This window comes from Pezoporus occidentalis, unplaced genomic scaffold (genome assembly GCF_034315485.1).
Source record: "Pezoporus occidentalis ecotype Australia unplaced genomic scaffold, CSIRO_AGI_Poc_V1 ctg80, whole genome shotgun sequence".
Classification (NCBI taxonomy): domain Eukaryota; kingdom Metazoa; phylum Chordata; class Aves; order Psittaciformes; family Psittacidae; genus Pezoporus; species Pezoporus occidentalis.
The window spans coordinates 2978699-3006004 of NW_026916159.1; the positions used below are offsets into that span (position 1 = coordinate 2978699).

The 27306-nt window shown below is 38.7% G+C and overlaps 1 protein-coding gene across 3 annotated transcripts in view; it reads left to right on the plus strand.

The window, feature by feature from the left end:
• Nucleotides 1-1251: 1251 nt before the first annotated feature.
• Nucleotides 1252-27306, plus strand: part of ANO10 (anoctamin 10) — a 120133-nt gene continuing 94078 nt past the window's right edge. For 2 of the 3 annotated variants that reach the window (XM_062603557.1, XM_062603559.1), the window contains exons 1-11: nt 1252-1271; nt 4095-4247; nt 5310-5492; nt 7337-7471; nt 9086-9205; nt 12055-12624; nt 15119-15174; nt 15714-15788; nt 16834-17016; nt 20036-20227; nt 22658-22786. In XM_062603557.1, coding sequence (XP_062459541.1) covers nt 4109-4247; nt 5310-5492; nt 7337-7471; nt 9086-9205; nt 12055-12624; nt 15119-15174; nt 15714-15788; nt 16834-17016; nt 20036-20227; nt 22658-22786 — 1782 coding nt within the window. In that variant the 5' untranslated portion in view covers nt 1252-1271; nt 4095-4108. Of the gene's footprint in view, nt 1272-1509; nt 1543-4094; nt 4248-5309; nt 5493-7336; nt 7472-9085; nt 9206-12054; nt 12625-15118; nt 15175-15713; nt 15789-16833; nt 17017-20035; nt 20228-22657; nt 22787-27306 lie in introns of those variants that run through there. The other variant, XM_062603558.1, reaches the window with a different exon arrangement.

The window sequence follows — 27306 nt, forward strand, 5'->3', positions numbered from 1 at the left end:
CGTGGTCAAACACTTCCTGATTGCCTAAGCAGCCTTTTTTCCAATTAGATTTGGATATCCCACTTGCCCTTGGCCATTGTGCTTGTAGTAAGTGTGGTTAAAGCCCTTCCCAAATCTTCGCTCGCGAAGCCAAGCCATCAATCAATCAATCAATACTGGCTACCAAGTACAAACCCAACTTTTCTATTTCCAAATACACTGAAAAGTACATGTTGAATAATAGCCAGATGCTAGAGGAAGGATAAAGTTTACCTTCTGGCAGTTGTGCTCTGTATAGGGTCTATACATTGGCTCTAAAAAGCCTCTACCACAGGGGTCTTTTTCCTGGGGCAGTCCCTAATTCCACTGGATAAGCCAAAATGAAGTTGCTTGTCAGATAATTAGTCTATAGCAGTTCCATCTTACCTGAAAAGCTGTTATGAATTTGCTTTCAGTAGCTTGTAAGTTAAGCAACAGTGTGTGCACTTGCTGTTAAGCAACAGTGGGTGTTTACTTGGCACAAACCAGAGAGGCAAACACAATGCAACTCCCAGCTGTGAGGGACAGTTTCTGTGACCATTCTAGATCAGCATGCGCTGGTTATGTCTGTAGGCTGACCTATTCGCAAGAGACACCGAGAGCCCTAGTATTGTCCAAAACAATACACAAAAACTTCCACAAACAAAAACAAGTTACAAAAACTTCCACAAACCCAGCAGCAGAGTTCATTTTGCCAGCCATCTTCTCCCTCTGCCTTTCCTGCTCTTCAAGGCACACTTTGCTCTTCTCAGCTACACGTGGATGTGTGGAATTTCTACAGAAATCTTTGTTATCAAAAAGGCAAAATTTTCCTCTTTTCCCCGTAGAAAATATGTTTACAAACAAAACTAACACAGTTGAAGAGCAGGGCTTTTAGCTTCAGCTCCAGAAAGAAACCTGGCCTGGAAAGAGAGACAGCATGGGAAGAGAAATGAGCAAAAAACAGAGAATGAAGAAAAGAGGGCTCATTGTCCATAGGAGCACTGGTAAAACACGGTAATAAAGCATTTTGACAGTACTGCGGCACCGGCACAGGGCCGTCCCTAACCACCACCGCCACTCCCCTCAACATTCCACCGCTTGTTCCGTGAGCACGAAAACGAGGCGGAGCAGCACCGCCTCCGCCAGGGGGAGGAGGGCGGTGTCAAAGCGGGGCCGCCCCGCTGCAGCTCCAGTCAGCGGCCGCAGCGAGGTTACCGCACAGCTCGGCCCGGCCCTGGGGATGTGGAGCCGGAAGCCTGCAGTGACTACCGGTATGGGAGGGTGGACAGTTGTCTCCCAGCGGGAAGGGGTTCTAGCTGCCGTGAGGGGGGGAAGTGTCTCGCCTTCCAGCCCAGCCCAGCCTAGCCTAGCCTTGCCTTCCCCGCCTTGGGGCGCCGGCGGTGTTGATCCGTCCCTTGGTGACCCGGCCTGTCTGCCCGGCAGGAGGCGTCCGAGGTGGAGCGGGGCTAGGGGGGAGACACGGGGGGACAGGGACAGGGCGGTGTCCGCCGACGGACCGCGGCCTGGCGGGAAGGAGAGAGGGTGAGTCACTGGTTGTGCTGGCGGCGGCGATGCGGCTGGGCCTTTCTTCCCTGGTCGTCCGGGGAGCTCCCTCTGTTCTGAGGGGGCCTGGAGCCCTTCCTGAGCTTCGTGGCTGGGAAAGGAGTCTGGGGGTTGGAAGTGCTTTTGTTTGTGTTCCTCACAGCTCTGGGTCTGTCGCAAGTTACGCTGAGCGTAGGTATGAAAGGAGAGGCCAAGTTGTATCCGGTGGGGTCAGTGGCAGGCATTCAAAACGGGTATAGGAAATCATAAATATATGTTGGAGGGTGCTTAAACCGTGCTCTAGGTTCCAGTTGTAATAAACCCCAAATTATCAGATCTTACTTAGTCACCACTTCAGGCACAGTGATTCTGAAGAAATTACAGAATCACGGACTGGTTTGGGTTGGAAGGGACCTCAAAGCTCATCCAGTTCCAATCCCCTGCCATGGGCAGGGGCACCTTCCACTAGACCAGGTTGCTCGAAGCCCTGTCCAACTTGTCTTCTGATAGCACCAAAGTTTAACGAGTAGCATACTGTTTATACAGAGGCTATTTGCAGAAGGTAACTGTTCTGGAAAGTGATACTAGAAATATTTAGTAATTATCTAGTGCATTTCATTTTTTAAATAATCTTGACATTGCACCATATGCAATGTGGCACGCGTTACCCTAAAAAAATAAAACTACTTATGGAAAGTGAATCAATGAGGTGGAGTGACTCATCACAGCATAGTCAATTATTGACAGTCACAGTGCCTTATACCTGATGATATTTTCCTTTGGTTCATCCTGCTTATGCAAATTTGTATCTAAAATGATTTTAAATACTTTATTAATATAGTGTATTTCTTTTAAAGACACACATACTTGGTTTCAGAGCTTTAAATCTGAATGCTGCAGAATTGTGTTTGTGGAAACTGGCAAGTGAAACTAACTGAAAACCCCGTTGAAATCTGTCTTGAAAGTTTGTTGTTTTTTTTTTTTTTGCCAGTTAAAAGCAAATAGATCCTGTTTATTACGATATGCATGTTTGCAGTATCACTGTACTCTGTAGGATGATTTACATGAAATACTGAAGATTGTGATTTCTCTGTGAATCACACAAGTATAACTGTAATAAAAGGTGAACTGCATCCTTAGAGCAACTTACTTAGAAATCGTGTAATTTCAGTCTTTGAGCAGGAGACGGGAAAGCTGCTTAAAGACAGTAGATAAAATCTTCAGTGAACTTAATAGCAAGAAAAAAACAAACCCCATGCCCACCAAACCTTCTGCTCAGTTTTAAATTCAGTCTGTGGTAGGGTTTTTTGGTTCTTGTTTTGTGTCTTTTTTTTTTGTTTGGTTTTTAGTTTATTTTTTAACTGAGTAGCTTAGTTACCAAATTTTTCTTATAATTAACACCTCTGAGATGATGTATGAAGCATCTTAGAGATATTGATAATGATATAGTGATCTCTGTAGAATCATTTATATAAAAACTGAAGATGCAGTGTCAACAAGACTCACAAGGAACAGCTGAGAGCACTGGGGTTGTTTAGTCTGGAGAAGAGAAGGCTCAGGGGGGACATTATTGCTCTCTACAGCTACCTGAAAGGAGGTTGGAGCAAGGAGTGTCAGTCTCTTCTCCCAGGTACTGCACTAGGACAAGAGAAAATGGCTTCAAGTTGCACCAGGGGAGGTTGACTATTAGGAAAAATTCTTCAGTGGAAGGGATGTCAAGCATTGTAAAAGGCTGCCCAGGGAAGTGGTTGAGTCGCCATCCTTGGAGGTATTTAGAAGTCCTGTAATGGTTTTTTTAGGAACATGGTTTAGTTGTGGATGTGGCAGTGTTTGGTTAACAGTCAGGCTTAAAGGTCTTTTCCAATCTGAATGGTTCTGTGATTCTGTAAAGGTTGACATAGATCATTTGGATATTTACATATAAAACTATGCTGATGCTCGACACTTTGTAACTGCACTTCGTCACCGAACACTTGTTTCATATCTTTAAACGGCATACAAGTACTTTGTGCACAATTTGCCTATCTGTGTGATAGATATCCCGCTCTCCTACCCAAGTTAGTATGAGCTTCCTTGGTATGTTGAAAGCATCACTAGATTAATTGAGAAGGTGTCTCCTTAAATGTATAATGTATTTGCCCTCTTTTACCAGGAGAATCTTGCAGGTTTTAGATCTCTCTTTGACTATTGTTCTCTTCTGTTTTCATTTGCAGACAAATACACGGTAGGAAGTTGCAAACTGTTGTTTTTGATGATAGCATCTCTTTGTTACTTTAATTTATTTGTTGGCTTTCTCATCACTACTGCTTTGCTATACATAGCAGAACAATTTCCCTACTTAGAGAGTAGGACATAAATGCCACCAAAGACTGTATCGTCTTGCCAAGTGGCAGCTGGACAGGTTGCTTTTTATAGTAGGTCCGCGGAAATCGGCACCTGCCGCTTTGCTAAGCACAGACATATATAACTCACAATAATGAAGTTTTATGGGTTTTAGATTGATACCAAATATTTATTTAACATTGGCATTTTTGTTTTGTTTTTGTGCTTAGCAAGCTCTCAAAAGATGGCAAAAAGCTGGTCTTTCCTGGATATTTGTGAGTCTGACTTCAGGCCTCTGGTAGTAATTGAGCTTGCTAAAAGTGCCAAAGCGGAAACCATAGAATGGTTCACTAAAAGAATTGTGGACAAAAAAGCAAAGGGAGGTGAGTACAGTATGACCTTCTGTAACACTTTGAAATCAAATTGGCTGTCATTGTAGTATGAAGACATAGAAAACCAGTTTTCAGGTAGTTTGTGGTAATTATTCATTAGCTAAGCCCACTCCATTTTGCATTTTTGAAGTTGTTTAATTGTATATAAGAGTAGAGCTTCATGCTGGTATGATGAAAATGTAATAACTGAACCCAGTTATTAATGAAAATATCAGTTTAAGGTCACATGTCTGTTAAACTCTAGAATCCTTCAGGGTTTGTTTTTTTTTTTGTGGTGAAACAGTGATAACCTGTCTTTCAACATAGTTTTGAGATCAGTTTTTATAGTAGTTGTCTAGAGCATCTTTGTTTCTTATGGGAACATTCTAAGCCTTGCGAAAATGAAGGCACATCACATCTACTATCCTGTCCATAAGATCTAGTTCTGTTTTGTAGAATGAAGTTGAGGTAGCAGTAAGCAAGTTAATCTTGATAAATTCATGTTGGATTTTAATTTTTGTTTTGGTAGCTTGTGGGCTCATACAAAGGCAATACTTCATTACTCAGTTTAGTGTATTATTCAGTTCCAGGAATTGAAGTTAGGCTAATTAATTTGTAATTCCATAGACTGACTGGGGTGTATTTTTTTTTTTTTTTACATTTTTTAGAAAGACATTATTTATGGCTGTTGTAGCTTGTATCGTACTGTCAGTAATATTTCTGTGGCTGTTGGATTTGTGGCTAAAAACTTGCTTTTAGGCCTCTGTTAGATAAATCAGGAATGTTTCTATTTCAAAAGTCTAGTCTCCTTAAAAAGAGTGGGGCCATTTGTAGAAGCATCAGTTGCTTACATGATGTGACCACTAGGGGAAAAGATCCAAGCTAAATAAGGGGGTGACCCTGCAAGATTCTGAACAGCACATTTCAGGTGCTGTTGAAGGCTTAATTTGTTGCGCCCTTATGCAGCTTCAGCACTCCTGATAACTAGGTCCAGTATGATGGATGCTAAATTATAAGGGGTTTGAGACTTAATTTTAATGTATTTTTTCTTCATTATTTTGCCTTTCTTTAAAGGTGCACAACTGCTGGTTAAACCATTACTCACAGAAAAAGAAGGTGAAAATATTTATCTAGTTGGAGCTTCCTACTTAAGGCTGTTGCTGGGAGCTGAAACTGTGGGTTTGGTGAAGGAATGTAGTGATAACTCAATGAGAACTTTTACATATAGTAGCAGAAAAACTTTCAAAGATTTTGCAGGTAAGGAATTTTAGGGGTCTTTGGCATTGGAAGGCTATGACTAAAGATGAGCAAATACACTGATAAATCTTTTATGGTCTTTTTATTCCTTGGGATGGTAACAGTGAGCAAAAATGGGAAGAACAAGCCATGAAAAAATACTTATTTTTACCTATGGGAATTCAGATCATATAATGAAATTAAAAATGTTTTTTCTTTCACATGGCTTTCACTTTTTGCTTGAGTTTTGCTTTATGCTTTTGCGTGCTCCAAATATTCTCTTACTTTTATGAAAGTGCTGAAATGAAGAAAAAAAAAAAGGTTGAGAAATGTGAGTGCAGGATTAATGATCAACATTATGAATTAAAGGAAAGTAGCAGTTTAGTTTCTGAGTCAGTTTTGAGGCTTATCTTAATCTTCTGATTAGTGAAATCATTCCTTTTCCTTTTTAATTTTGAGGGGATGCCAACACAGTAACATTCTCTGTTAAATGCGCTACCTGTAAGATATTTAAACCCCCTACGGTGGCAAAACTTATTTTCCTGTCCAGGTAAATATTTGAATTCAACCTCAATATTGCAAATACTTTTCCTGTACCTGTTTGGGTGATGACTTTCACCATGTTTTCAATACAAGGCCGCTTGGGTCTGTCTGAAACTCAGCTTTATTACTGTTTTGTTGTTTGTTTGGTGTCAGTTTATCTCCTGCTGCTGCTGTGCGCAATAACTGTTTGCAGTGTCTCTTCTCTTCCAACTGTACTTTTCTGAAATTGGAAAGCCTGGAGAAGAATTATCAGTTGCAAAGGTCATTTTTATTTCTTTCATGTGTTTATATCCTTAATGCTAATCTGACTGCCATTGCTAACAGATTCTGTAGTAGGAGCAGGAGCTCAAACTACTGTACCTGAGAGATAGTTTTTAAAAAAAAGACCAAAAATTAATATAATTTTAGTTTTATCCAGATCTGATCAGAGGATAAAGTAATTGACCATGCTTACATGAGGTGAAAAATGTGTCATCTGGAAAAGAAACCCTGCAGCCTGTGTTTCTTACTAGGATTTCTAGTTCCCCAATTTACCTGATACTTTATTTTTAATCTTAAGAGATTTGTTGCTGGTTTAGCTTCTTAGTTAGTATATTCAGGGCCGTCCTTATACTTTCTTATTCCTGAGGGGAAAAAATAATCAGTTGGTCATTATCTCAAGGAAATTACAGTTTTCTTGATGGTAAATTGATGGGGTTGACAATAGTTCTGTTGCTGTAGCTCTTAAAAATTCAGATTTTTTTGAGATGTTTCTTACTTTGTTTTATCTGCTCTATTTTTATAAGAACTCATTGTCTCAAATAGCATATAATTGGGTTGTATGGGCAATAAAGAGCAAGATACTGTGATATTTGGTGTGAAATGGTTATTGGAGATTTGTCCTGACATCTCACTGTGTTTTGAGATGAAAATACTTCAGTAACTGAATGGCAGAAAGGTGTTCTGGGCAGAAAGGAGGTTCTGGGATTGGCAAATAGTGGATGCCTAAGTAATAGCCTTTCAGTAGGGCAAGAGTATTCAGTATTTGCTGGTATACTATCCCAGCCTCCAGCAATTAGGACTTCAGGGGTGTTCTTGTTTCTTGAGTGATTCATTCTCTTAGTTCAAAACTGTAGTGGCCAACATGTGCCAGTTAGAGAAAATGTCTTCCCAAGATGTGTATTTTAAACAGCGGAGTTTTTGTTAATGGATGTTGATTGGCAGTAATTGTCACTTTGGTTTTTTTTTTTTTTTCCTGATTCTGGTTGGTTTTGATTGTTAATTGCTGCCGGGGTTGTCTTTCACTGCTGCAGAGTTTCATACTACCTTCTTTTTTGATTTAGATGACAATCATGAATTTCTTACAATGGCAGAATGTCAGTATATCATCAAACATGAACTCGAAAATTTGAGAGCTAAAGATGAAAAAATGATCCCTGGATATCCTCAGGCAAAGCTGTATCCAGGAAAATCAATTGGTAAGCCAAATATTTTGTCCCGTGTAATTCACTGTGTTGATGTAGGATAGCGTTCATCCTGATGGAAAAATGCAAATGTCCTGCAGTGAAGAGAAATCCTTCAGACACTGAAATCCCACTATTTGATCAACTTTGTTTTCTCATCACTCCAAAGCAACAGAGCAAGAGGTAACGGATGCACAGTGCAACCAGAGAAATTGTGAATAAATATTGAGAACATGTTTTTTGCAATGAGGGTAATCAAACATTGAAACGGAGAGATTGTGGTAACTGCCCTATGAGACTTTCAGATCTTCTCTAGACAAGGCCCTTAGCAGCCTGATACAAGCTGGAGCTACTTTGAGTAGCAAGTTGGACCCGATGACTCCCAGAGAGGTTTCCATCCTCAGTTTTTTGTGAGGATGAGACTCTGGCCTTATGCTCTTTTCAGTTGGATAATTGTCATATATATTGATGTCATCCGTTATTTTTATAATTAGTACCCAAAATATTTGGTTTTAAAAAAATTACATAATGATCTGCTTGGATTGGTTTTGTATAAAATGGCTGGAATGAATAACAGTGTTTCAGAGCTATAAATTTCACAATATGAAGGAAGGTTTTTTTCAATCATTAGAATTCATTTATCCTCCCCTTTGCTTCAAGAGCTTCCTTTTCATAGGAGAAAGAAGCAATGAGAGCTAGTGCTGTATTTATAGCAGCTGGAACTAATTCATTGGCAGAGATGCTGCAGTTTCTTAGGAGAATTTCTCTTTATACTTGTACATCCTTTTAATAGTAGTGTCTTTATTCACTAGTATTGATCATCAGAGAAAGAGATGTGCATATCAGTAGCTCAAGAAATGTGAATGAATGTAAATGTCAGATGAGTTTACACTGATAATTGTTTATATAGCTATGGTATTTTTCTAGTTATGTCAAGTAAATGCTGAGTGGAAGTGGTAAATAACTATTATACAGCTTCCAGTGCCTACCCTCTCCTTGTTTTGCATTTATTTTCTTTTTAATATTTATATGGTTGTAACTGCCAGTTTGTTAATTGTTTATCCATACAGGTAGTTTTGCTTTCCATAACAAAGTTAAATACAAATTGTGGACTATTTGGTTTGTTTGCAATGGAGATGTGTTGTAATTTATGAATTAGTCTAAACTGATATTTCACGTTGGTAATTCAAAAGTGTTTTTAGTATATTTTCCATAATATAAAAATGGTTCTTCAATTTAGTGTTTTGTTACGTCTTTCTTTGTTCACATGCAAGAGCCAGGCCTTTTCCCACAACGCTACGCATGGCATTTCAGTTCTGACCTATAGCACTTTTTGCTTTTCAAGCTGCAACTGATTATAGTACAAACCTATGGAATTGTTAATTGATACAAAAAGATTACTCTTTCTCTTCCAGTGGACTGCAGCTGCAGAAGAGGTCCAACTGCTCTCTATAGTGAATAATTTTCAACTAACATGCAGATAATTTGTTTGGTTTTAGGATTTAACTGCTAGATTTATTTCAAAGGAACTGTAGGCTTGCTAAGTACATCATGTAACCTGTCTGCTTATCTCAACTTCACTGTCTTTGAAGGAGTACTAGGTACCATTTTTTTTATTTTTCCTTCTAGTGAGAAGATTATTGACCAGTGGTATTCTAGTTCAGATTTTCCCACTGCAGGATAGAGAAGAGTTGAAAAAGCTCTGTCACAGCTGGTATGGTCGAGTGAAAGTTGGTTATCAACCTTTAGGTATGTGAATACTTACTCCACTACAGATAAAGTGGAGGGTTTCTTTTGAAGCAGTTTTCTCTTCAGTTTGTATGAGAAGACCAAGGGTCTTTCCTAAAAGTGAAACTCCTGTGTGGAAGGTAAGTATTATACCAAGAAGTCCGTTTTTTTCAGTGACTGTTTACTTTTTCACATCCCCAATTACCCACTGCAGTTCACCTCTCCTAACACTACCTTTCTGCCCAAGTTGATTTGCTGTGAACCAAAGTCCTTGTTTTACTCATCTTTGCCTTTACTGGTCTTTGAATTGACAGAGTGGCTTAGGCTCTGGTTAAGGAAGGATCCATGTTTCCAGATTTGTTGACATGTGCAGTTGAGGTTTCTACATCAAATTCTGCATCATTCTAAGATGGCCATAGGATAATCTTTTGTTGTAACAACTTGCAGCACAACTGTTCTGGAGTGAAGCACTGGATGTGTGCTTTATTTTCTTTCTTATGGCTGTAGGAGTTCTGTACATAGGCTTTTGGTCCGTTTCCAAGTTGGAGCTGGGGGAAAGTTCAAAGGCTTAGCTGTGGAAGCAGTGTTCTCACAGGAGAATGGATAATTGGTACATAAACTCTGAATAATCCTGAAAGATACAGCAAGGCCATGAGAGGCCCGAGGAAGCTTAAGCAAGCAAGATAAGAAGAAGCTGGAATTCACTGAGTTAATGAGAACTGTGGACTGTTGGCAAGCTTTCGAGGTCAAGTTCTGACACCTATGCTTAACCAATTACATGTTAGTCACTAAGGGTCTTCAAGACATGTATCCAATCATAATACGCCAAATCACTGTAAGTACATGTAAGAAATAGTATATAAGGAGTTAAGGCTTTGTAATAAATGGCAATTGCTTGATCACATTGATCATCTCTGCGTTGTCTGTGACTCCCGTGTCAACACTTAGCTTTTGCACTGTGATCATCTTGAAGCGTGGACCATTGTTCTTTTACCAGATGGGGAAGTTTTTTCTTATTCTGACATTCCCTATGTAACCTCCCGAAATGGTTCAAGACTTGTGAAATTGGTAGTTCAGTCTGCAGGTTCAGTGTCTGTAAGCTTCCATATAACAAGTCTGTACATTACAAGTGCTCCTTATCTGTAAAGCAGTAATAGGCAAAGTCAAGACTGTTTTCTCTTGACAGGAAAGCTCCTCAGTGTCTGGAATTCCCAGAACTATTTTGAGTTGTAGGCACGTCAAAAGTGTGTTTACAACTGTTTGTTTTAAATTCATTATCTGTATGAAGACTGTGTTGTTGCAAGCCAGCATCCCTGAGTATATTTTCCACATTGAATAAGCTTAAAATGAAAATGATTTTCTAGCCTGGTGATGTGGAAAGTTAAGTTCTGGATTCTAAACCTGTAAACCTTACTTAAAAATAAGAAAATAATCATATGAGAGTTTGCCTAATTATTAATCTCTGCACCTTGCAGTTGCTTGATAGGTTTTTTGAGCTACAGGAATTTAAAGATCTGACTTGATAATGCCTGCCTGCAGAGTTAGGGGTCTTACTGTGTGCATGTCTTGTGTTTATGTAAGAGATATATATTTTTTGACTGACACTGAATACACACAAAATTTCAAAGTAAATACCAGGAACCCCGTTACGTGTGTACTAATGTAGGGCTGTCTTTCTGTCTGTGTGTTTGGAGTGTGAAATCGTACTAGTGACTTACACTTGAACTTGCAAGTAAATTTTGTATTAAGAGGGATGTTGGAGTGCTGATTCTGTTTGCCTTTCCTTCTTGCTTTCAGTGACGGATTGGCTACTGTGAACATCTGCTCTAGTGTTTTGTGAGCCATAAGCTGTAAGAATATTCTGGTATTGCACATAAGGTTTTGATGTGCTAGTCTATTACAGAGATGACATTTACAGTGTCAGTTCAGAGGTCATGATGTCATGACTGGTGAATAATTCTGTTAAGCTGGTGAATACATAGCAGTGGCATACAAGTAAACTGGTCTTCCAGGTGGGCAAAGATAAAGCAGATTTCAGTGTTCTAAACTTGGTTTGCTAGGAATTTCTAGATCTTATTGTGGGATGCCATGTCTAGGTTGTGTTGGATAATACTCCTACATTTTTTTATTAGTAGTAAGATAGATGACATCATGGCTTCCTTGGAGGTAATACATCTGTTGTGAAATGTATCCATTAGCATCCACTTTTCAAGTCTTTATAACAACTAGGCAGACAGTCTTGGTGAGTACAACCAGTGTGTATTTCATGTATCAGTTGTCTGCTGAAGGGAATGTCTCAGCCTGGCTCTGCTATCTGACATGTTTAAGATTTCAGTATACCTTTCCAACTATTCCTTTAGTTCCTTGAGGGCTGGCAAAGCACAACTAGTCCTTTTTGGCCACAAGTGGGCTGGAACAAATTTGTTTCCCAAGTGTATATATGCCAGTGACAAGCCTCAGAAGTTAGATGTCACTTGCTGTTAAAGCCTGGTTTCGGTTTTTCATGATACCTATTGTCTTCTGTGCCATCCTAGCCATTCAGTGGTAGGTGCTGTTTACAAGAATGCTTTTGGTTTCTCTCTCTGCCCCATATATTAGATATTGATATGGTAAGTACTGAGATACCTGAATTCCTTGCCATGTGATTATATGTACGTATGTTTCTGTATGTGTTTATATGTAACATAAAAAAGATAATTCAGATAACCTTCTGAGGTTTTGGAACATGGGAGAAGGCAGAATAAAAAGGTATATAATATACACCATTATTTAGAAAAAAAATAGGCCAAGGGGTTCATGTAAAGTCAAGTTTGATATTATACTGACATCTATGTTAAGTGTAGTCGTGATTGATTTGTTTTTCTCTGCAGATGAGATACGCTGCTACTTTGGTGAAACCATTGCACTCTACTTTGCCTTCTTAGAGTATTTCACATTTGCTTTGATTCCAATGGCTGTTATTGGGATTCCTTATTATGTATTTGCTTGGGAAGACTATGACAAATACGTGATGTTTGCCACATTCAACCTGCTCTGGTCCACTGTGATACTGGAAGTTTGGAAGCGGATTTGTGCCACCATGACATACCGTTGGGGGACGCTGCTGATGAAACGCCAGTTTGAAGAACCAAGACCAGGCTTCCATGGCGTCCTGGGTATTAATCCCATCACTGGGAGGGAGGAACCAGTGTACTCAAGTATTAAGAGACAGCTACGGATTTATCTGGTGTCCTTACCATTTGTGTGCCTTTGCCTCTACTTCTCACTGTATGTGATGATGATTTACTTTGATTTGGAAGAGTGGGCTCTGGATTACCATGAGGAGAATGACTCTAACTTCAGCAGCTTGATGCTGTTTGTGCCCAGTATCATATATGCTGTTGTGATTGAAATTATGAACCGTATCTATCGGTATGCTGCTGAATTCTTAACATCATGGGGTAAGAAAGTTGTTTACTCTTCTTCCCTAAAGTTGGAGTCACAGATGTTTAGAATTTGTTTCTTTGTAGAATACATTACTTTGAGTTCTTGTTCAATGGGATGCTAATGAAATTTCCTGAAGTAGATTTTTACTGTGGGGTAGAAGAGATGGCTATTTTAACTTTGAGTGTTCTGAAACTGTAGTTTCATGTTTGGTTTAATTTGATTTAAGTCTAGCATGCCATCAGAAGTGATCCTGCCTTCCTCCTCGGCCTCTCTCTGCCTTTGCTGCAGAAATCCCATTTCCATTTAGCTCTTTATTTGGCTGTATCAGTAACAAAATTAAGTATCAGTTTTGCTGAGATGATCTCAGAGGTGGGTGACCAGAGGGACTGCCCTGGCAGTTGCACCTGTAGCCTGGGTTTGCTGAGTACATCTTAGTCTACTGATTTATCTGTCCAGAGAATGGAGGCACTGAGATAGTGGAACAAAATCTAAAAACACCAGCTAAATCTCATATGAGAGTGTTTGTGTATTATATATATGTAAAACAAAGACTAAGATTTCACATCCCTATTAAAATATTTTCCTCTGGGCACTCTCAGAAGAGATGGGGTGTTATAATAGATTGCTTTTTTTCCCTTGTGGGTGTGACTTAACAGATTGGGTGTTATGTTTTATAACCTAACATAAGGATAGTGAGATGTTAGTCTTTATTTTGAATTTTAGCACTTCTGTAGACATGTGCAGTCACTTTCAGACAAAGGTAATAGGTGAGGCTAATGGGGAGTTAACTGGTTTGTGTAGCTCAGTATGTCATACGTTTACAGCACAGAATCCAGGTTACTAAAGCTGGGCACCCAGAAAATTAACCTAAGAAAGATTAAGCAAAAGGGAGATTCATGCAGAAGTCAGAATAAAAAGAGGTGTTAAAGTGTGCATTGGTTTGGCACACAGAAATTATTGGCTCAGCAAACTGTACTTGACCGCAGCAATAGCAAAAGCAGGCAATCTCTTGATCTATGACTGTTCAAGGTTTATATTTAAATAATAACTTTTAAATTCATATTTAGGTTTCAATGGATTTTTTTGTGTGTGGGGGGGGAGGGGTGTTTTTTTTTTGTTTTGTTTTTTGTTTTTTCCCCACTATACTGCAAGAAAAAGCCTTTATGCAAAATGCCCAGTTGTGTTGACCAGGTAGACTAAAATGTTTTTAAGAGGTAACCCAGGGATTTTTTTTAACCTAGATTTTTTTTGGTTTAAGCTGATGTTTCATATTAAGTAGCAACAGTATTTATGTAACTCACTATCACTGACAACTTGTGCTATCCAATGTGTTTATGCTGCCATGCTGTGAATAGGATGAAGAGCTCATCTACCTCCCCTTCTACCTGGCAGCTAATATCTGACTTAAACAGATAGACTGACAAAGCATAGGAAACTATGTGGGGTAATTTTAAGCATACCTGTTTATCATGAGACCTGGTCATTTAGTGAAAGCTAAAAGCAAAAATTGCATTTAGTCACTTGAGTGCATCTTCCATGTGTTGGGTCCACCTTCACGCCCCTTGTCAGAGTAGAACTTTGCTGTTGTGTCCTGAGCAAGGTCTGGAGGGGAAGGTGTCTCCTTATTGCCTTGTTGACACAGCTCTTGCTTGTGTGCTGCCTTCTCAGTTACTGCTCAGCCAAAGCTTTAAAGGTACAGTCTGACAAAATAGCAAAGAGAAACGGGAAATCTCCCATTATTTCCCTTTCCTCCCCCCTAGTAATGAGCCTTGCTCAAACATTAGCTGCCAATAGTTTATTTGAAATGAACTGAAAAATCTTGGTTTTAGAATGAGTTGAACTTCATGTACTTCATGTACAACATCTGTTGAACTTCATGTACTCTAGTCTTGCTTTAGAGCTTAGGGTCTGATCTAAATCCCTTGGACATGGATGGGAATATTTCTATGAGCATTTACTGGGTTTGAATCAAATCTGATATTAATTTTCATAATGTATTCCAATTTAGTTTTGCATTTATTCAACCAGAGAACAATCAATAACTAGGCACATTTTAGTAAGTATTTAGAATGATGGGTGTTTTTTCTGTTATAAAACAGCTCTTCTGAGGAAGAAAGATATAAAAAGAGAAACCTTTGCAGTAGAAAAAGAACTGGAGTCATATACGAAAATATGAATGTTAATATCGTGCATCAGATTAGCTTGACAGGTCAAGAGAGACACTGGTATAGTATAAATTCTTTCTGCCCCCAAAACCTCTTAGTTAAGTGATTTTGAGATAGAGGAAGGTGTCTGTTTACTCTTTGTATAACGATGTCTGGCAGTGTTCCAGGCCAGGTTGGATGAAGGCTTGGGTGAGATGGTTTAGTGTGAGGTGTCCCTGCCTATGACAAGGGGGGTTGGAACTAGATGATCTTAAGGTCCTTTCCAACCCTAACTATTCTGTGATTCTATGATATGGCAAGTGCTTCTGCTGTTTACTAATCAATAATCTTGTTGGTATTTTAGAAAATCACAGGCTGGAATCTTCATATCAAAATCATTTAATTCTAAAAGTTCTAGTGGTAAGTATGCAGTACAAGTATATATAAACTTCAGAGCTTGATTATGATTTTTCGGATGTACAATACTGTGATTATATCTCATTTTAGAAGTAGGGAATATTTCTCTTGGTCATAAACCCTCTTGAAGCAATTAAATATAAAGCTTAGTTAATATATATTGAGGAACAGTTGTACGTGTTGAGAGATCTGTCATCCAGCACATACTTTAATAAAATACTTGTCTGAAAAAAAAAAACATTATCCTAAATTAAGATTAGAGTATCCCTTTTATTGTATTACGTATGGGGAAACTGCCAAAAGATGAAACTTAAGTAGAAGGTAACATGTTTTTTTAATGTCCACATTTCATAATTGAATTTTAGTTGTCTTTGTACATCATGCTTTAGAAAAGTATTAAGCTTGTCAAATGAAAACCTGAATAAGACCATAATTGAAAATTTTACTGAGCATGTGAATGGAAGCTGTTAGTCAGGTTAAGTTAGACGATATTCTGCATTTGAACTTTTGCTTAAGTACTAATAACAGATTTTTGTTTGCAGTTCAACTTCTTAAATTGTTTTGCATCTCTCTTCTACATTGCCTTTGTGCTGTTTGATATGCACCTTTTGAGGCAGGTGAGTTTCAAGAACATATTCAGAATGTTGACAAATTTAGAAAAATAAAGGATTGACTGGAACACGACTTCAGTTTTTAATTGCTTTTCTAAATTATTAACTTGACAATGAATATGTTTCCTATGTATTTTCTTAGAAAGCCAACTTTCATATTTCAGTTCCTCTGGCACAGTTGCAGAATCGTAATTGGAATGGAGCAGTTTTTCCCTTTGTTTAAATGAGGACCTGTTTTCTAATAAATTCATTATTCCCTCACACAGATGAGGCTGGGAAAGTTTCATTTCCTCCTTCTTTCCCTTTTTGTTAGAAAATGGTTTTCTCTGTAGTGCTCTTAATGAGATACTCTTGAGGATCAAATTTATAACTACTATGAGGAGCTGAGAATAAGTAAAAGCAATAATAATTTGTAGTTGGTATTTTACATCAGCTTTCTTTTTCTTTAAATGTAATTAACAAAACAGCAGAACTTTAACTCAAGATCTCTCTTCTCTGAAGAGAGCTTTAGCAAAACAATTGACATACCTATACCAGACATGAAATTTGTGACATTTAATATACTTCAGTGTGTTCTGTACTGTCTCCAAGACATGTCCAGAATCCACAAAGTACTTAAACATTTAACTCTATTTTGTTATTTTCAGCACAGAACAATGAATGGAAGAAGTTCTTTTCTGTCAGGGTGGTGAGGCACTGGAACAGGTTGTGCAAAGAAGTGGTAAATGCTCCATCCTTGGCAGTGTTCAAGGCCAGGTTGGACAGAGCCTTGAGCAACATGGTCTAGTGTGAGGTGTCCCTTCCCATGGCAGGGGGGTTAGAACTAGATGATCTGAAGGTCCTTTCCAACCCTAACTATTCTGTGATTCTAATGGGGACTAGAACACCTATACTTTTCATATGCTATTGCTAGTTCTGTTAGGCTGGCCCTCTTTTGTCATAGTATATTAACTTAGTGTTACTAGAATGCACAAAATTGGAAACGATCATAGGTTTATCACAGTTCTATTAATTTTAATTTTTCTTTTTTTTTTTTTTTTTGTATCTTAAGAGCTTGGCCACTTTGCTGATAACTTCGCAGATCCTCAATCAGTTGGCAGAGTCCTTGCTTCCTTACTGGCTCCAAAAGAGGTATAACAAGAGGATGAAGAAACACCTGTGTTCTCCGAAGATTGATAAAGACCTGTCATTAGTTGAACAAGTCAACTTGGAGAAAGAAATGGGCACCTATTGTGTATGTTTTATTACTGTAAAAGAGTTCAGACTTTTCTGGGTTGTAGTTGACAAAGATATGAACCTGTGCAACCTGAATTATTTCTGGCTCTCTGGCCTGGCAGCTTATTTCCAGCTTCATCAGTTCTGCTGATAGTGTTGTTTATACAGGCCTGTGATGTGCTGGATCAAGAAAACGGAACAGTGCATGATCCCAGTTACACTAGATTGAAGGATAGGAATGAACAGCTGAATCTGGAACTACCTAACCCCGTAGCACTGGAAGAAGTGCTTATGTAATATGCCCTTAATCTCCAAGGGTAGCTTGAAAGCTACAATGATGCCTGGCACAGGGAAGGGGGAGACGGTGTCTGTTTTAGTTTGGTTTTGCAGAGATACTAGTTTAAACTGTCAATTAATATAGCCTGAGAGAGTGCATTTATGTCTGGGTGGTGCCAGAAATGGAGGGGGCAGAAGAGACTAATTCTTCAAACCAGTACTACTGCTGGAAGCTCTTGCTTCTTTAAACTACAGCTTTGGCATTTGCGGTCTTCTTAGTTCCATTCCTGACCACCTCTTTTAATTTTAATCGTATTTAACAGATTTTTGCAATATATTACATGCAGTTCTAAAGGAATTGACAAAGTAGACATCAGTGTATATGTTAAGGCCTTACAAACTGACCGACAGCTTGCTGGATCAGATGCTGCAACCATAGTCACAAGAGTCTTAATACTGTATGATTTATACTTTCCCAGAGCAAGAATTATATGGACAGTGAACCTTTTGTGTAAGGCAGTTTGAAATGTGTTGATAATACTATATCAGATTCCTCTCTTCTTGCATAAAGTGCCATGAAGTGGGAAGAGGAAAAAGAAATGCTACCTTTGCAATTGGAAAACTGTACAAATGTTAGCACTTGCCTTCCTCTGGGAAGGTTGGTATTTCCAACACTTTAGATGGAGGGAAATAGATTTAGAGAGCGTGTCTGTCTGTCAAGGGAGAGCACAGCAGAAATCCCCTTGTTAGTGTCTGAACTGGTAAGTCAGCACAGTCCAGCACTGTGCCTGCAAATAGGCCAGCAGAGCTCCAAAAGCTGTGTGTTGGCATGAGGCATGGATATATGTGACAAAGTAAGTTCTGCCTCTTGGACCTGAACTGACTTCTCATTCTCAGCTGGCACATGAAAAGCCAGTGCGTTGTCTCTGAGTCACATTGTGCAGTGCTTCTTATGCAAGGCTGGATAAATATACTTGCACCTTTTGAACTGTTCTGCCCTGAGTAGTTTACCACTGGGACCTGACAGGTCAGTTATAGAGTTACAGCTTTGCCTTGGAGTTGGCCACTGCTAGCCCCAGTTTCAGTTCAAGATACTGTGTACTTAAGGCCTTAGTGTTATTTTGAATCTAAATATTTTAATTGTGCTGTGTTTATGAATATCCAATATTAAACCACTGATTTGTCTGCAAGCTGTGAGCTGCCAGCAGCCAAGAGTATTTCTTAAAATTAAATCTGTCACAAGGGGGAAGCATTTGACTATGCTTAGTAGATGACAAGTTTAGCAGGAGTCTTGACAGAATTCTGTGTTTCAGGCTCTTCTGTTTTCTTTCATTCACTTACTCTAACATTCAATTCTCTTGTTTGTCCTCTTTCTCTCTCACTTTTCAAATCTCCAGCCTTTAACTGAGTTTAAGCTGTAAAACCATCTTGCAATATATATATTTTAAAACTTTCTGCTTCTCTTATCTAGTTCATTTTCTCCTGAATTTCTTTGGTGAGTCTGTTCCCTTGATGATATAGTTCATGTGCTGCTCCTGTGGCTGACAGTGGCACACTTGGAAATTGCTTTAACATCATATCAGACTCCTTTTTCTGCATAAAGTGTCATAAATTGAGTAGGAGGAAAAAAAATACTCCTTTTCTTTTCATACTCTAAAAGTCAGTAGGTACTGGGCAACGAAATAAGAAAAGTGTGAGGAAGCAGTGGGAATACTGTGCAGTTACCAGCAGGAGGAACACAGAAGGATCGCTCCCTGCTTGCAACAGTTGTCTGAGAAAGTGATAGCAGGGACAAATGTGCGACTGCTACTCCATTGAGTAATCCTGGACAAGTGTCCCTGAGGATGACCTTAGTAAAATTCAGAGTTTGTACAAAATGTTTCCGTAGAAAAATCTCAGTGGTTTTAAGTTAGGTAGCTCTTCACAGGCTGGCCTGCAGATTGGTTTGTCAGACCCAACTATATAGTGTGCAGCTTGAAAATTACTTGAAAATGGTTCTTCACTTTCACAAATAATTGCTGCAATCTGATGAGCACTATAAGTAATACAAAACTGATATGCAAATATATATAATGATCTACATGTGAATAATTAATCAGCATTTATGTACCCACATTCTTGGTTTAAAGATCAGGTGATAGATGCATTGCAGAGTTGCTAAACCAGGGCTTTTTGTTGCACTAACTGTTCCTTTCAGATGTCAGTGCTGCATTCTGTCATTTCAGCCTTCTAGTGTGCCACTGATTCTGATTTACCCCATTTGAAATAAGCAAGTAGAAATACCAGAAAAGAGTCGCCTATCTACCAGCCTACCTTTCTGGTTAGGTCTTTCATAGACAGTCTGGAATACAAGGACTTTTCTTGTCACAGTGCTTTTGGGAGAATGTCCTGCCAGTTTAAATGCATGGTGCTATTTTCCAGTCCCACACAATTCATTCTGTAACTGTTTCACTGAACTAGTCAGGAACTTGAATGAGATTAATGTGTTATACAATTACTTCATGTAATAAGGATAAGAAGTATGACTTGCAAAAAATGCATTAGGCAAAAATTAAAACTTTGGCCTACTCTTATTAAAAAGTTTTAAGTAATTGAAGAATTCCAGGTTAACTAGATGGTTGGGTTGTTTGTTGTTGTTTTCTATCACCAGTTATTCCAAGCAACTGATTTGGGATGAGGCAGCACATTTATAACTATATTGTTAATTCTGTGTTTCTTCACAGTTTTTTGTGGATAAAAGTTATTTTTGCTTTGTTTTTCAGGGAACTTTTGATGACTACCTGGAGTTGTTCTTACAGTTTGGCTATGTGAGTCTTTTTTCATGTGTTTATCCACTGGCAGCTGTCTTTGCAGTGTTAAACAACATTACCGAGATATATTCTGATGCCTTAAAGATGTGTAATGTTTACAAGCGTCCATTTGCAGAACCCACAGCAAATATTGGTGTTTGGCAGGTAATTTCTGTGTCTTTCTATTTATATATTTTGAAAGAGGTTTCAGCAAACATGTTAAGCTATTTGGCCTATCTGCCACTTTAAAGTTTAGCAGGTACGTTGTTCTCTTCAATGTCTTAGGATAGTATCTATCCAACTGTATGTCCAAGTGTTGGTTGTTTTTTTTTTTTGTAGGATTTTTGACCAGATGTCTTCCAGTTGCCTTTGAAAAGAAAACAAAGCCTTTAGTGTTTGTATATATGTGTATTGTACTCCTGTTGCAACTGCAACAAAGCAAAGCAGCCAGATACTGCCTAGTACTCTTTACAGCCAACATGTTTTAGAAAGGGTAACATTTGATGCAATCTCAGAAGCACAGAGCTGAGCAAGGGTTTAAAAACATTGAAGAATGGTAGGTAAGTGCGTGGATTCCTAAGCCATGCTTGGCTGTGTGCCCTTGTGATTACTTGTACTCAAGCTGACTAATTTTAAAATAACCTGAATCTGTCAGCAGGATCTGGATCTTTGTGCACAGCCTGAGCACTGTAATCTATCTAAACAATTTCACACTTGTAGTAGTGGGTTAAGGATTTCCTGTCCTCCGTTGCTTGCCTATGCAATCATGCTAGCACCAGCTAGTTTGGAGCCTGCTGTGTCAGTAAACTGATTCTGACTGAAAATAACCCTGTAAAACTCCTCCAAACCCAAAGTTTTTTTCCAAAAAGAAAGAATACTGTCAAGTCACATCCAGAGACTGCAGCGTTCTGTAATAGTAGTCATAATGAGTGCGAAGTAGGTTGGAGGAAATTTCCAGGGGACAATCCATATTCTAGTTATAGTTAACAACTTTAGTAATGGTATGTAATGGAGACAGAGGAATAATAAACTAGTGGATCATTTAATTTGGTGGGCTTTTAAATGTTGGTACCAAATGAAACAAATGGGGGATGGAAGAAATCAAATCAGGAAACCTCAAATAAAACATACTGTAAAAATATGCCGGCTGAGTATTCTGTGCAGTCATTATACACATACATAGGTTTTAATGAAGGGAGCTTACAGGAGAAAATTTTTATTATCAAGTTATTAAAATGTGTAAATTATAATCTGCGTTTAAACATTTGATGCATTTTCTTAATCTGAATTTATGTTGCCAGCATCTTGATGGCATAGTGGCATTCACCAGTGGTGCGACCATCAGATAAGTGAAGCTGTGGTCACAAGTCCCAGGTGTAGCTGGAGGTGTGGTAATAGCATTTGGTTTTGCAAGAATAGTTTATTTCATTCTAGGGAGTAGACTGAAAAACTATAACACTGATTCTACAGTCATGTTGGGTTTTTTATAGTGTAGATTTTTAACAGTAGAAGTGCATTTGTTTTGTATGAATTAAAAATAATGACTTAAACATTTTGTTACCTGATTCATGTGGGAAGTTAGAGCATTGGCTGAAAGATTTGTTAAGGGAATACTGGAATTGTTTGAATCAGGTGGGCTGAGTCACCAGCTTGTTGTCAAGGAGAAAGTTACTTCTGCTAATTTGCTGTGAAAATTGCTGCAATTCAATGTCAGGCGTTCTCGTTCCAGAGGGGACCTTGGAATAAGTAACTATGATACTACAAAATTAATTGTCACACTATAGTAATATTTTCCAACATTTTGTGGGAGCTCTTCAGTCAAGAGCTTCTTAGATGTATGTAATTTCATGTGTTTAAATCTGTTTTATAACCAATTTCAGCTTGTGTAACTGGTTTTTAAAAAAGGCATTCTGACTGATCCTTATGTTTTCCTATTACTTAACATTCGGACAAAACCTCCAAAATGAGAGTGTTTGGACTGACAGTCCTGCTAGGAATTTAGCACTTTTTCCTTCATCCTGGAGGAAATAACATGCTCAGTAATACAACTGTAGATAAGTGTTTTATGTAGATGAGTGTGAGATGAGAACACTTAACACACTTCTATGTGTTGAGGTTATGTGTCATGAAGGTACCAGGGATAAGGCTGCTTTCCTGTCCCCTTTTTTCCTTTAAGATTATTCCAAATTATTCAGGTGGTGATCTGGCATTACCTACATCTGAAGTGTTTTAATGGTCTCTTAATAACTTCTCAAGGTCTTCACAGTACTAGGGAATTGTGGAAGAATAGGGTTTAATTTCTTCACAGCAAACATATAACATTCACATAGAGAAATCAGACTAGAGAGAAATTCAGGGTTGCTAGATGATCTTTGTGGTATTGCAGACCTTCTTGTGGTCTTGTCTTTGCCTGTTCTTAAATCTGATGAAGTCTGGACTGCTTGCCAAGCAAGTCTTAGGTTGTAGAATTCAAAAGATGAAGGAAAAAAAGTCAAATAATGGAACTTCTGAAGATTTAACGAAGACGGAGCACTTTGAAGACTGGTAAATTAGAGATAATGTCATAAGTATAAATATATTTGTGTTTTATTTCAGCTGGCTTTTGAAACTATGAGTGTAATATCCGTTGTTACTAACTGCGTACTGATTGGAATGTCTCCACAAGTGAATGCCCTTTTCCCAGACTCAAAAATGGAACATATTCTGACTGTGGCATTGGTAGAGGTAAGTCTGCCTTCAAACACTGCATGTGCTTTAGTAGCATGAAATATAAACAGTGGAAATTATACCTGGAAGTAGACTCCTCCCAACCTTATATTAAAAGGAAATTAAAATTTCCCTATCAAAGTAGTGTTCAGAACTCTTGCTTTTTGATTCCTTTCTATGTTTTCGTGTGCTGTGAGTGTTGTTGCCGTACTTCTCCATACATTCGCAAGATGCCCTGTATTTGCTGCTTCGTGTATTTCAAGAATTTCATAGTGTTATTTCAAGAAGCAAAATAACCACTTTTTTTGTGAAGTGGTGTCATGGTTTAAGCCCAGCTGGTAACTCAGAACCATGCAGCCACTTGCTCGCTCTCCCCCTTCCTCCCCCCACTCATGTAGGGATGGGGGGAAGAATCAAACGAATGTAACTCCCGCAGGTTAAGAACAGTCCAGTAACCAAGGTATAACACGAAACCACTGCTTTTACCACCAATAATAATGATAAGGGAAATAACAAGGGAAGAGAATACAACTGCTCACCACGTGCCGACCGATACCCAGCCCGACCTGAGCAGTGATCTAGCCTTTCTGGGTAACTGTCCCCAGTTTATATAATGGGCATGACATGCTGTGGCATGGAATACCTCTTTGGCTAGTTTGGGTCAGGTGTCCTGCCTCCACTTCCTTATGGCTTCCCCTCCTCCCTGGCAGAGCACGAGACTCAGGGAAGTCCTTGGTCAGAGTAGGCATTACTTAGCAACAACTAAAACCGTTGGTGTTATCAGTGGTGTTCCTATGCTGAAAGTGAAAACCACAGCACTGCCAGCTACTGAGAAGGAAAAAAATGACTGCCGCTGCTGAACCCAGGACAGCTAGTTATTTCTCTGCTCGGTTTGTGACCCCAGCATATCTTATGAAAACCTCCTACATAATCTTTATGGATGTTTCCTGGAAGGCTTATCCAAAACAAGTGTGTATGATGACTTGTGATTGTAACATACTAGTGATTGTAACAGCGTTTGGGTTTCAATTTTTTAATAATTCTGTGTAGTAAACACTTGAGTGTCATTCATTTTCAGACAAGGAGGGGGATTGCTGTTCATTTTGTGTAATAACTGAGATTGCAGGACTTTGTCCTTAGGTACTTTCTTTCAGAGCTTTCTTGTATTTCGTTGCCTTGACTTTCATCATTGTGCTATTTTGGCTTTTAGGAACTCAATTACTTTTCCTGTGGCAAAACATCTGGTTTCTCTGCCTGTAGTTATTAAGGTGCATTACCTTACAGAGGTGCCGCAGGTGCACACACTGTGTTGTTTTTACAGGTGTTAAGCATTATGCAGGGAATTATGAGCTTGCTTTAAGTGCTTTTTACCATATCTTAGTGTTTGCAGAGTTAACTCCTAAATATGAATAATGTCAACTGATTTACTAAAGTTTGAGTCTACAGACACCCTGATGTATTCTGTTATGCATGTGTGAAGATTTGCATTGACCTTAGTGAGGTATTTTAATATAAAACTAATTTGGCAGTTTAAGCATAATGCTGTGGCTCACTAATGGACAATTTATCCAGAGAGATTGTATTATGAAAACTGTATCACTAAATGTAAGCTGCCATAAGTCCATACTGCTTAAAGAGATGGGGCTATTTTGTTTTGTACACAGAAGCAATTTTGGTAATGACCACTGATTTGTAATGAATATTGTGTGAAGAGACTGGTGGAGGCTAATGGAGGATGAGCCAAAAGAGAGGAAAGGCAAGCATTTCATATGTATAAAAATCAAGTTTTCTCTTCTTGCTTTTCTTAGTTAAATACAACCCCCTGAACAACCATAATGACATAATGTGCTGGTCAGAAAAGGAATGTTTCAAAACAGTTTTAATCACAAGTATCCAGTATGCAGGGTACATTTAAGTATGCTGCTCTGATTTTTATTTGTTTGTTTTGTGTTACTACAAACTATTGTCTGAGAAAAAGCAAAGACACAAAACTGTCATATGAGTCATATAATACTTTTCTGCAGCATAACAAGCCGTGTGATTGTTTAGGAATGTTGTTGGTTATAAACAATTCCAAAACTGCTTAATGTTAAGTTTAAAACTTCTGCAGTCTCATAAAGGACAGTCTTTCCATACATTTTAAACAATATTTAAGAAGTTCATGGGTGTGGGTTTAGTTGGCTTCTTTAAGGTGTCAATGAATAGCTCAGGTTGTACAATCTTGCAGGGAGTTTTGAAACACAAATTACAAAGCTTCTGGAGTCCAGAAGAGTTCTCCAGAGTGAAACACATTTTACATAGAAATTTTATTTAAAAAAATGCATGAAGATGAAAGCAACAAACATGATTTCATTCCTGTTGAAGGCAGTTTCCATTTGTGTTGACAGTTAAACATGTTCTCAGTTACAGAAATTATTTTTCAACAGTATTTATATTGTACATATTTCAGGTTAAAACACTGAATTTAAAAAGATAGAAGGGAGGATTACTAGATGCTGTGGGGCTATGAACAGCAGAAATACGGATTTATGGCAGTTTAAAGAGATGGGTCTATTTTTGCCTTTGCTTCCTGGGCATTTACTCCTTTCTTATCTGTTATGCTGGCACTTTCTTTTATCTGGTGCATGGTGAATCAGATTAGGGAGCTGATCTGGGAGAAGCTGTCTGACCCAGTTCACTACTGAAAGAGAGCAGGACGGAAGCAACTGTGTGTGGAAGACACACAGTAATGCTGTAGGTTTGTGCTGGATTAAATATGTGGGACTTCTGTACCTCTGAGTCTTTCTCCGGTAAGTATTACGTCATCTACAGGAAGATGCCTGAACTACACGAAGAGTACAAATCTCACATACTGGCAGTATTCCCATGTACCTCTGCTAAATCTGTTAATGATTAAACTGTGCATTTCAGTTGTAAAGAAAAATTCAGGAGCAGAATATATCACTTTAAACCTCTAGGGCAGACTTAGCGTGTCTAAAGTATGTTAGTATCAAGGTAGGAAAAAGTTCTGTTGGATGTGTCAGGGTGTTGACAGAAAAGCATTTTGGATTGCTTAGTAGAGATTCAGAAACACGTGGTACAGGTGAGTTACTTTTCTTTCTGATGTTTGCTGCAGGTGAAGATGAGAATATTATGGTGTGTTTATGCTGTTTTGACAGCAGTTTGATAGGCAGTGTGAAAATGTTAGGGAACACAAATTTCTTTTAGGAGGCTACATATGCTTTCACGTGTTCAATTGATAGGGTAATTGACTTAAATCTTAGCTGCCGTTAGATGTTTCTATCAGGTTTAAGTAATTGAGACTCCAGTTGGACACTTGTGTGTCTATTTGATGGAAAGCTAAGCAGAAGAAGCACTATTCTTGCCGAGGCTGAGTATGGATATTAGCAATATCCTGATATTTTTTTATTTTTCAACAAAAAAAATAGCGCTTGGTAATAATAATACTGATGCTCTTCAAATGGACATGTTTATATGACAACATTTGACATAAGTTAGCGTGGACATAATGAAGAACTGTACATGATACTCTTGTAAGCTTTCTGCACCCAGCCCCTACAGATTTATGCAAAATAATGGTTTTTGGTGTTTTTTTTTGTTGTGGTTCTTTTTTTTTTTTTTTTTTATTAACAGCACTAACTCTACTGCTGTCTGGACTTTTGGTGGAAATGCCTATTGTATGAGCAAAGTAAATGCTAACTAAATAGAATAATAAGTATTTCACAGTAAATAATGCGAAGCGTAAAAATAATATTTAATAATTATTTTAAAGTATTAAACCAGTGACCTATTTTTATCAGTCTAGCATCTGCTTCCATGCTGTTGTGGTTTAAACCCTAGCCAGACAGCTTGTTCACTCACTCCCAGTGAGTGGTGCCGGGCTGAGAGCAATCGAGCCCCCCCCCCCCCGCCTCTCCCGTTCCCCACTCCCAGAAGAACAGGGAGGAGGATTGAAAGAGTGCTTGGTTAGGGTAAACATCCCTTAGCAGCAACTGAAAACATCGGTATCACCAGCACTGTTCCCAGGCTGGAAGTCAAAACACAGCACTGCACCAGCTACCACGAAGGAGAAACTTGACTGCTACTGCTGAACCCAGGACATTATCCACCCCTTATTCCGTACCATTCATGTCATGCTCAGATCCCACATTTTCAATACACCATTGCTCTCCCACATATATACATCCATATACCCACAGACCAAGAGAAAGAGATCATTTTCTTAGTGCATGGACCAATCCCTATAATGCTGCTGAGTCCATTCGGTCCATGATGTCAGGTTCCATTTCTTGTAACAATCTTTCAGGGCAGGAAAGGCTGTGTGCAGTATTGGATCGTTGCTTGCTGATGCTGGTCGTTCCTTTACTGCGGAGCTCATCTGGTTCTATCGAAGTTCATTCTCTGTTGGGATGATGGTTGGAGGGAAGTCAGGGCTAGTCGCTGGTGACCTGGAGACATCTAATTGATGGGCTACAAAAGTATTACACAGCAGGCAACAGCATACAGTTAAGTTCATTGGCTGTTTTCCCCTAAAATCA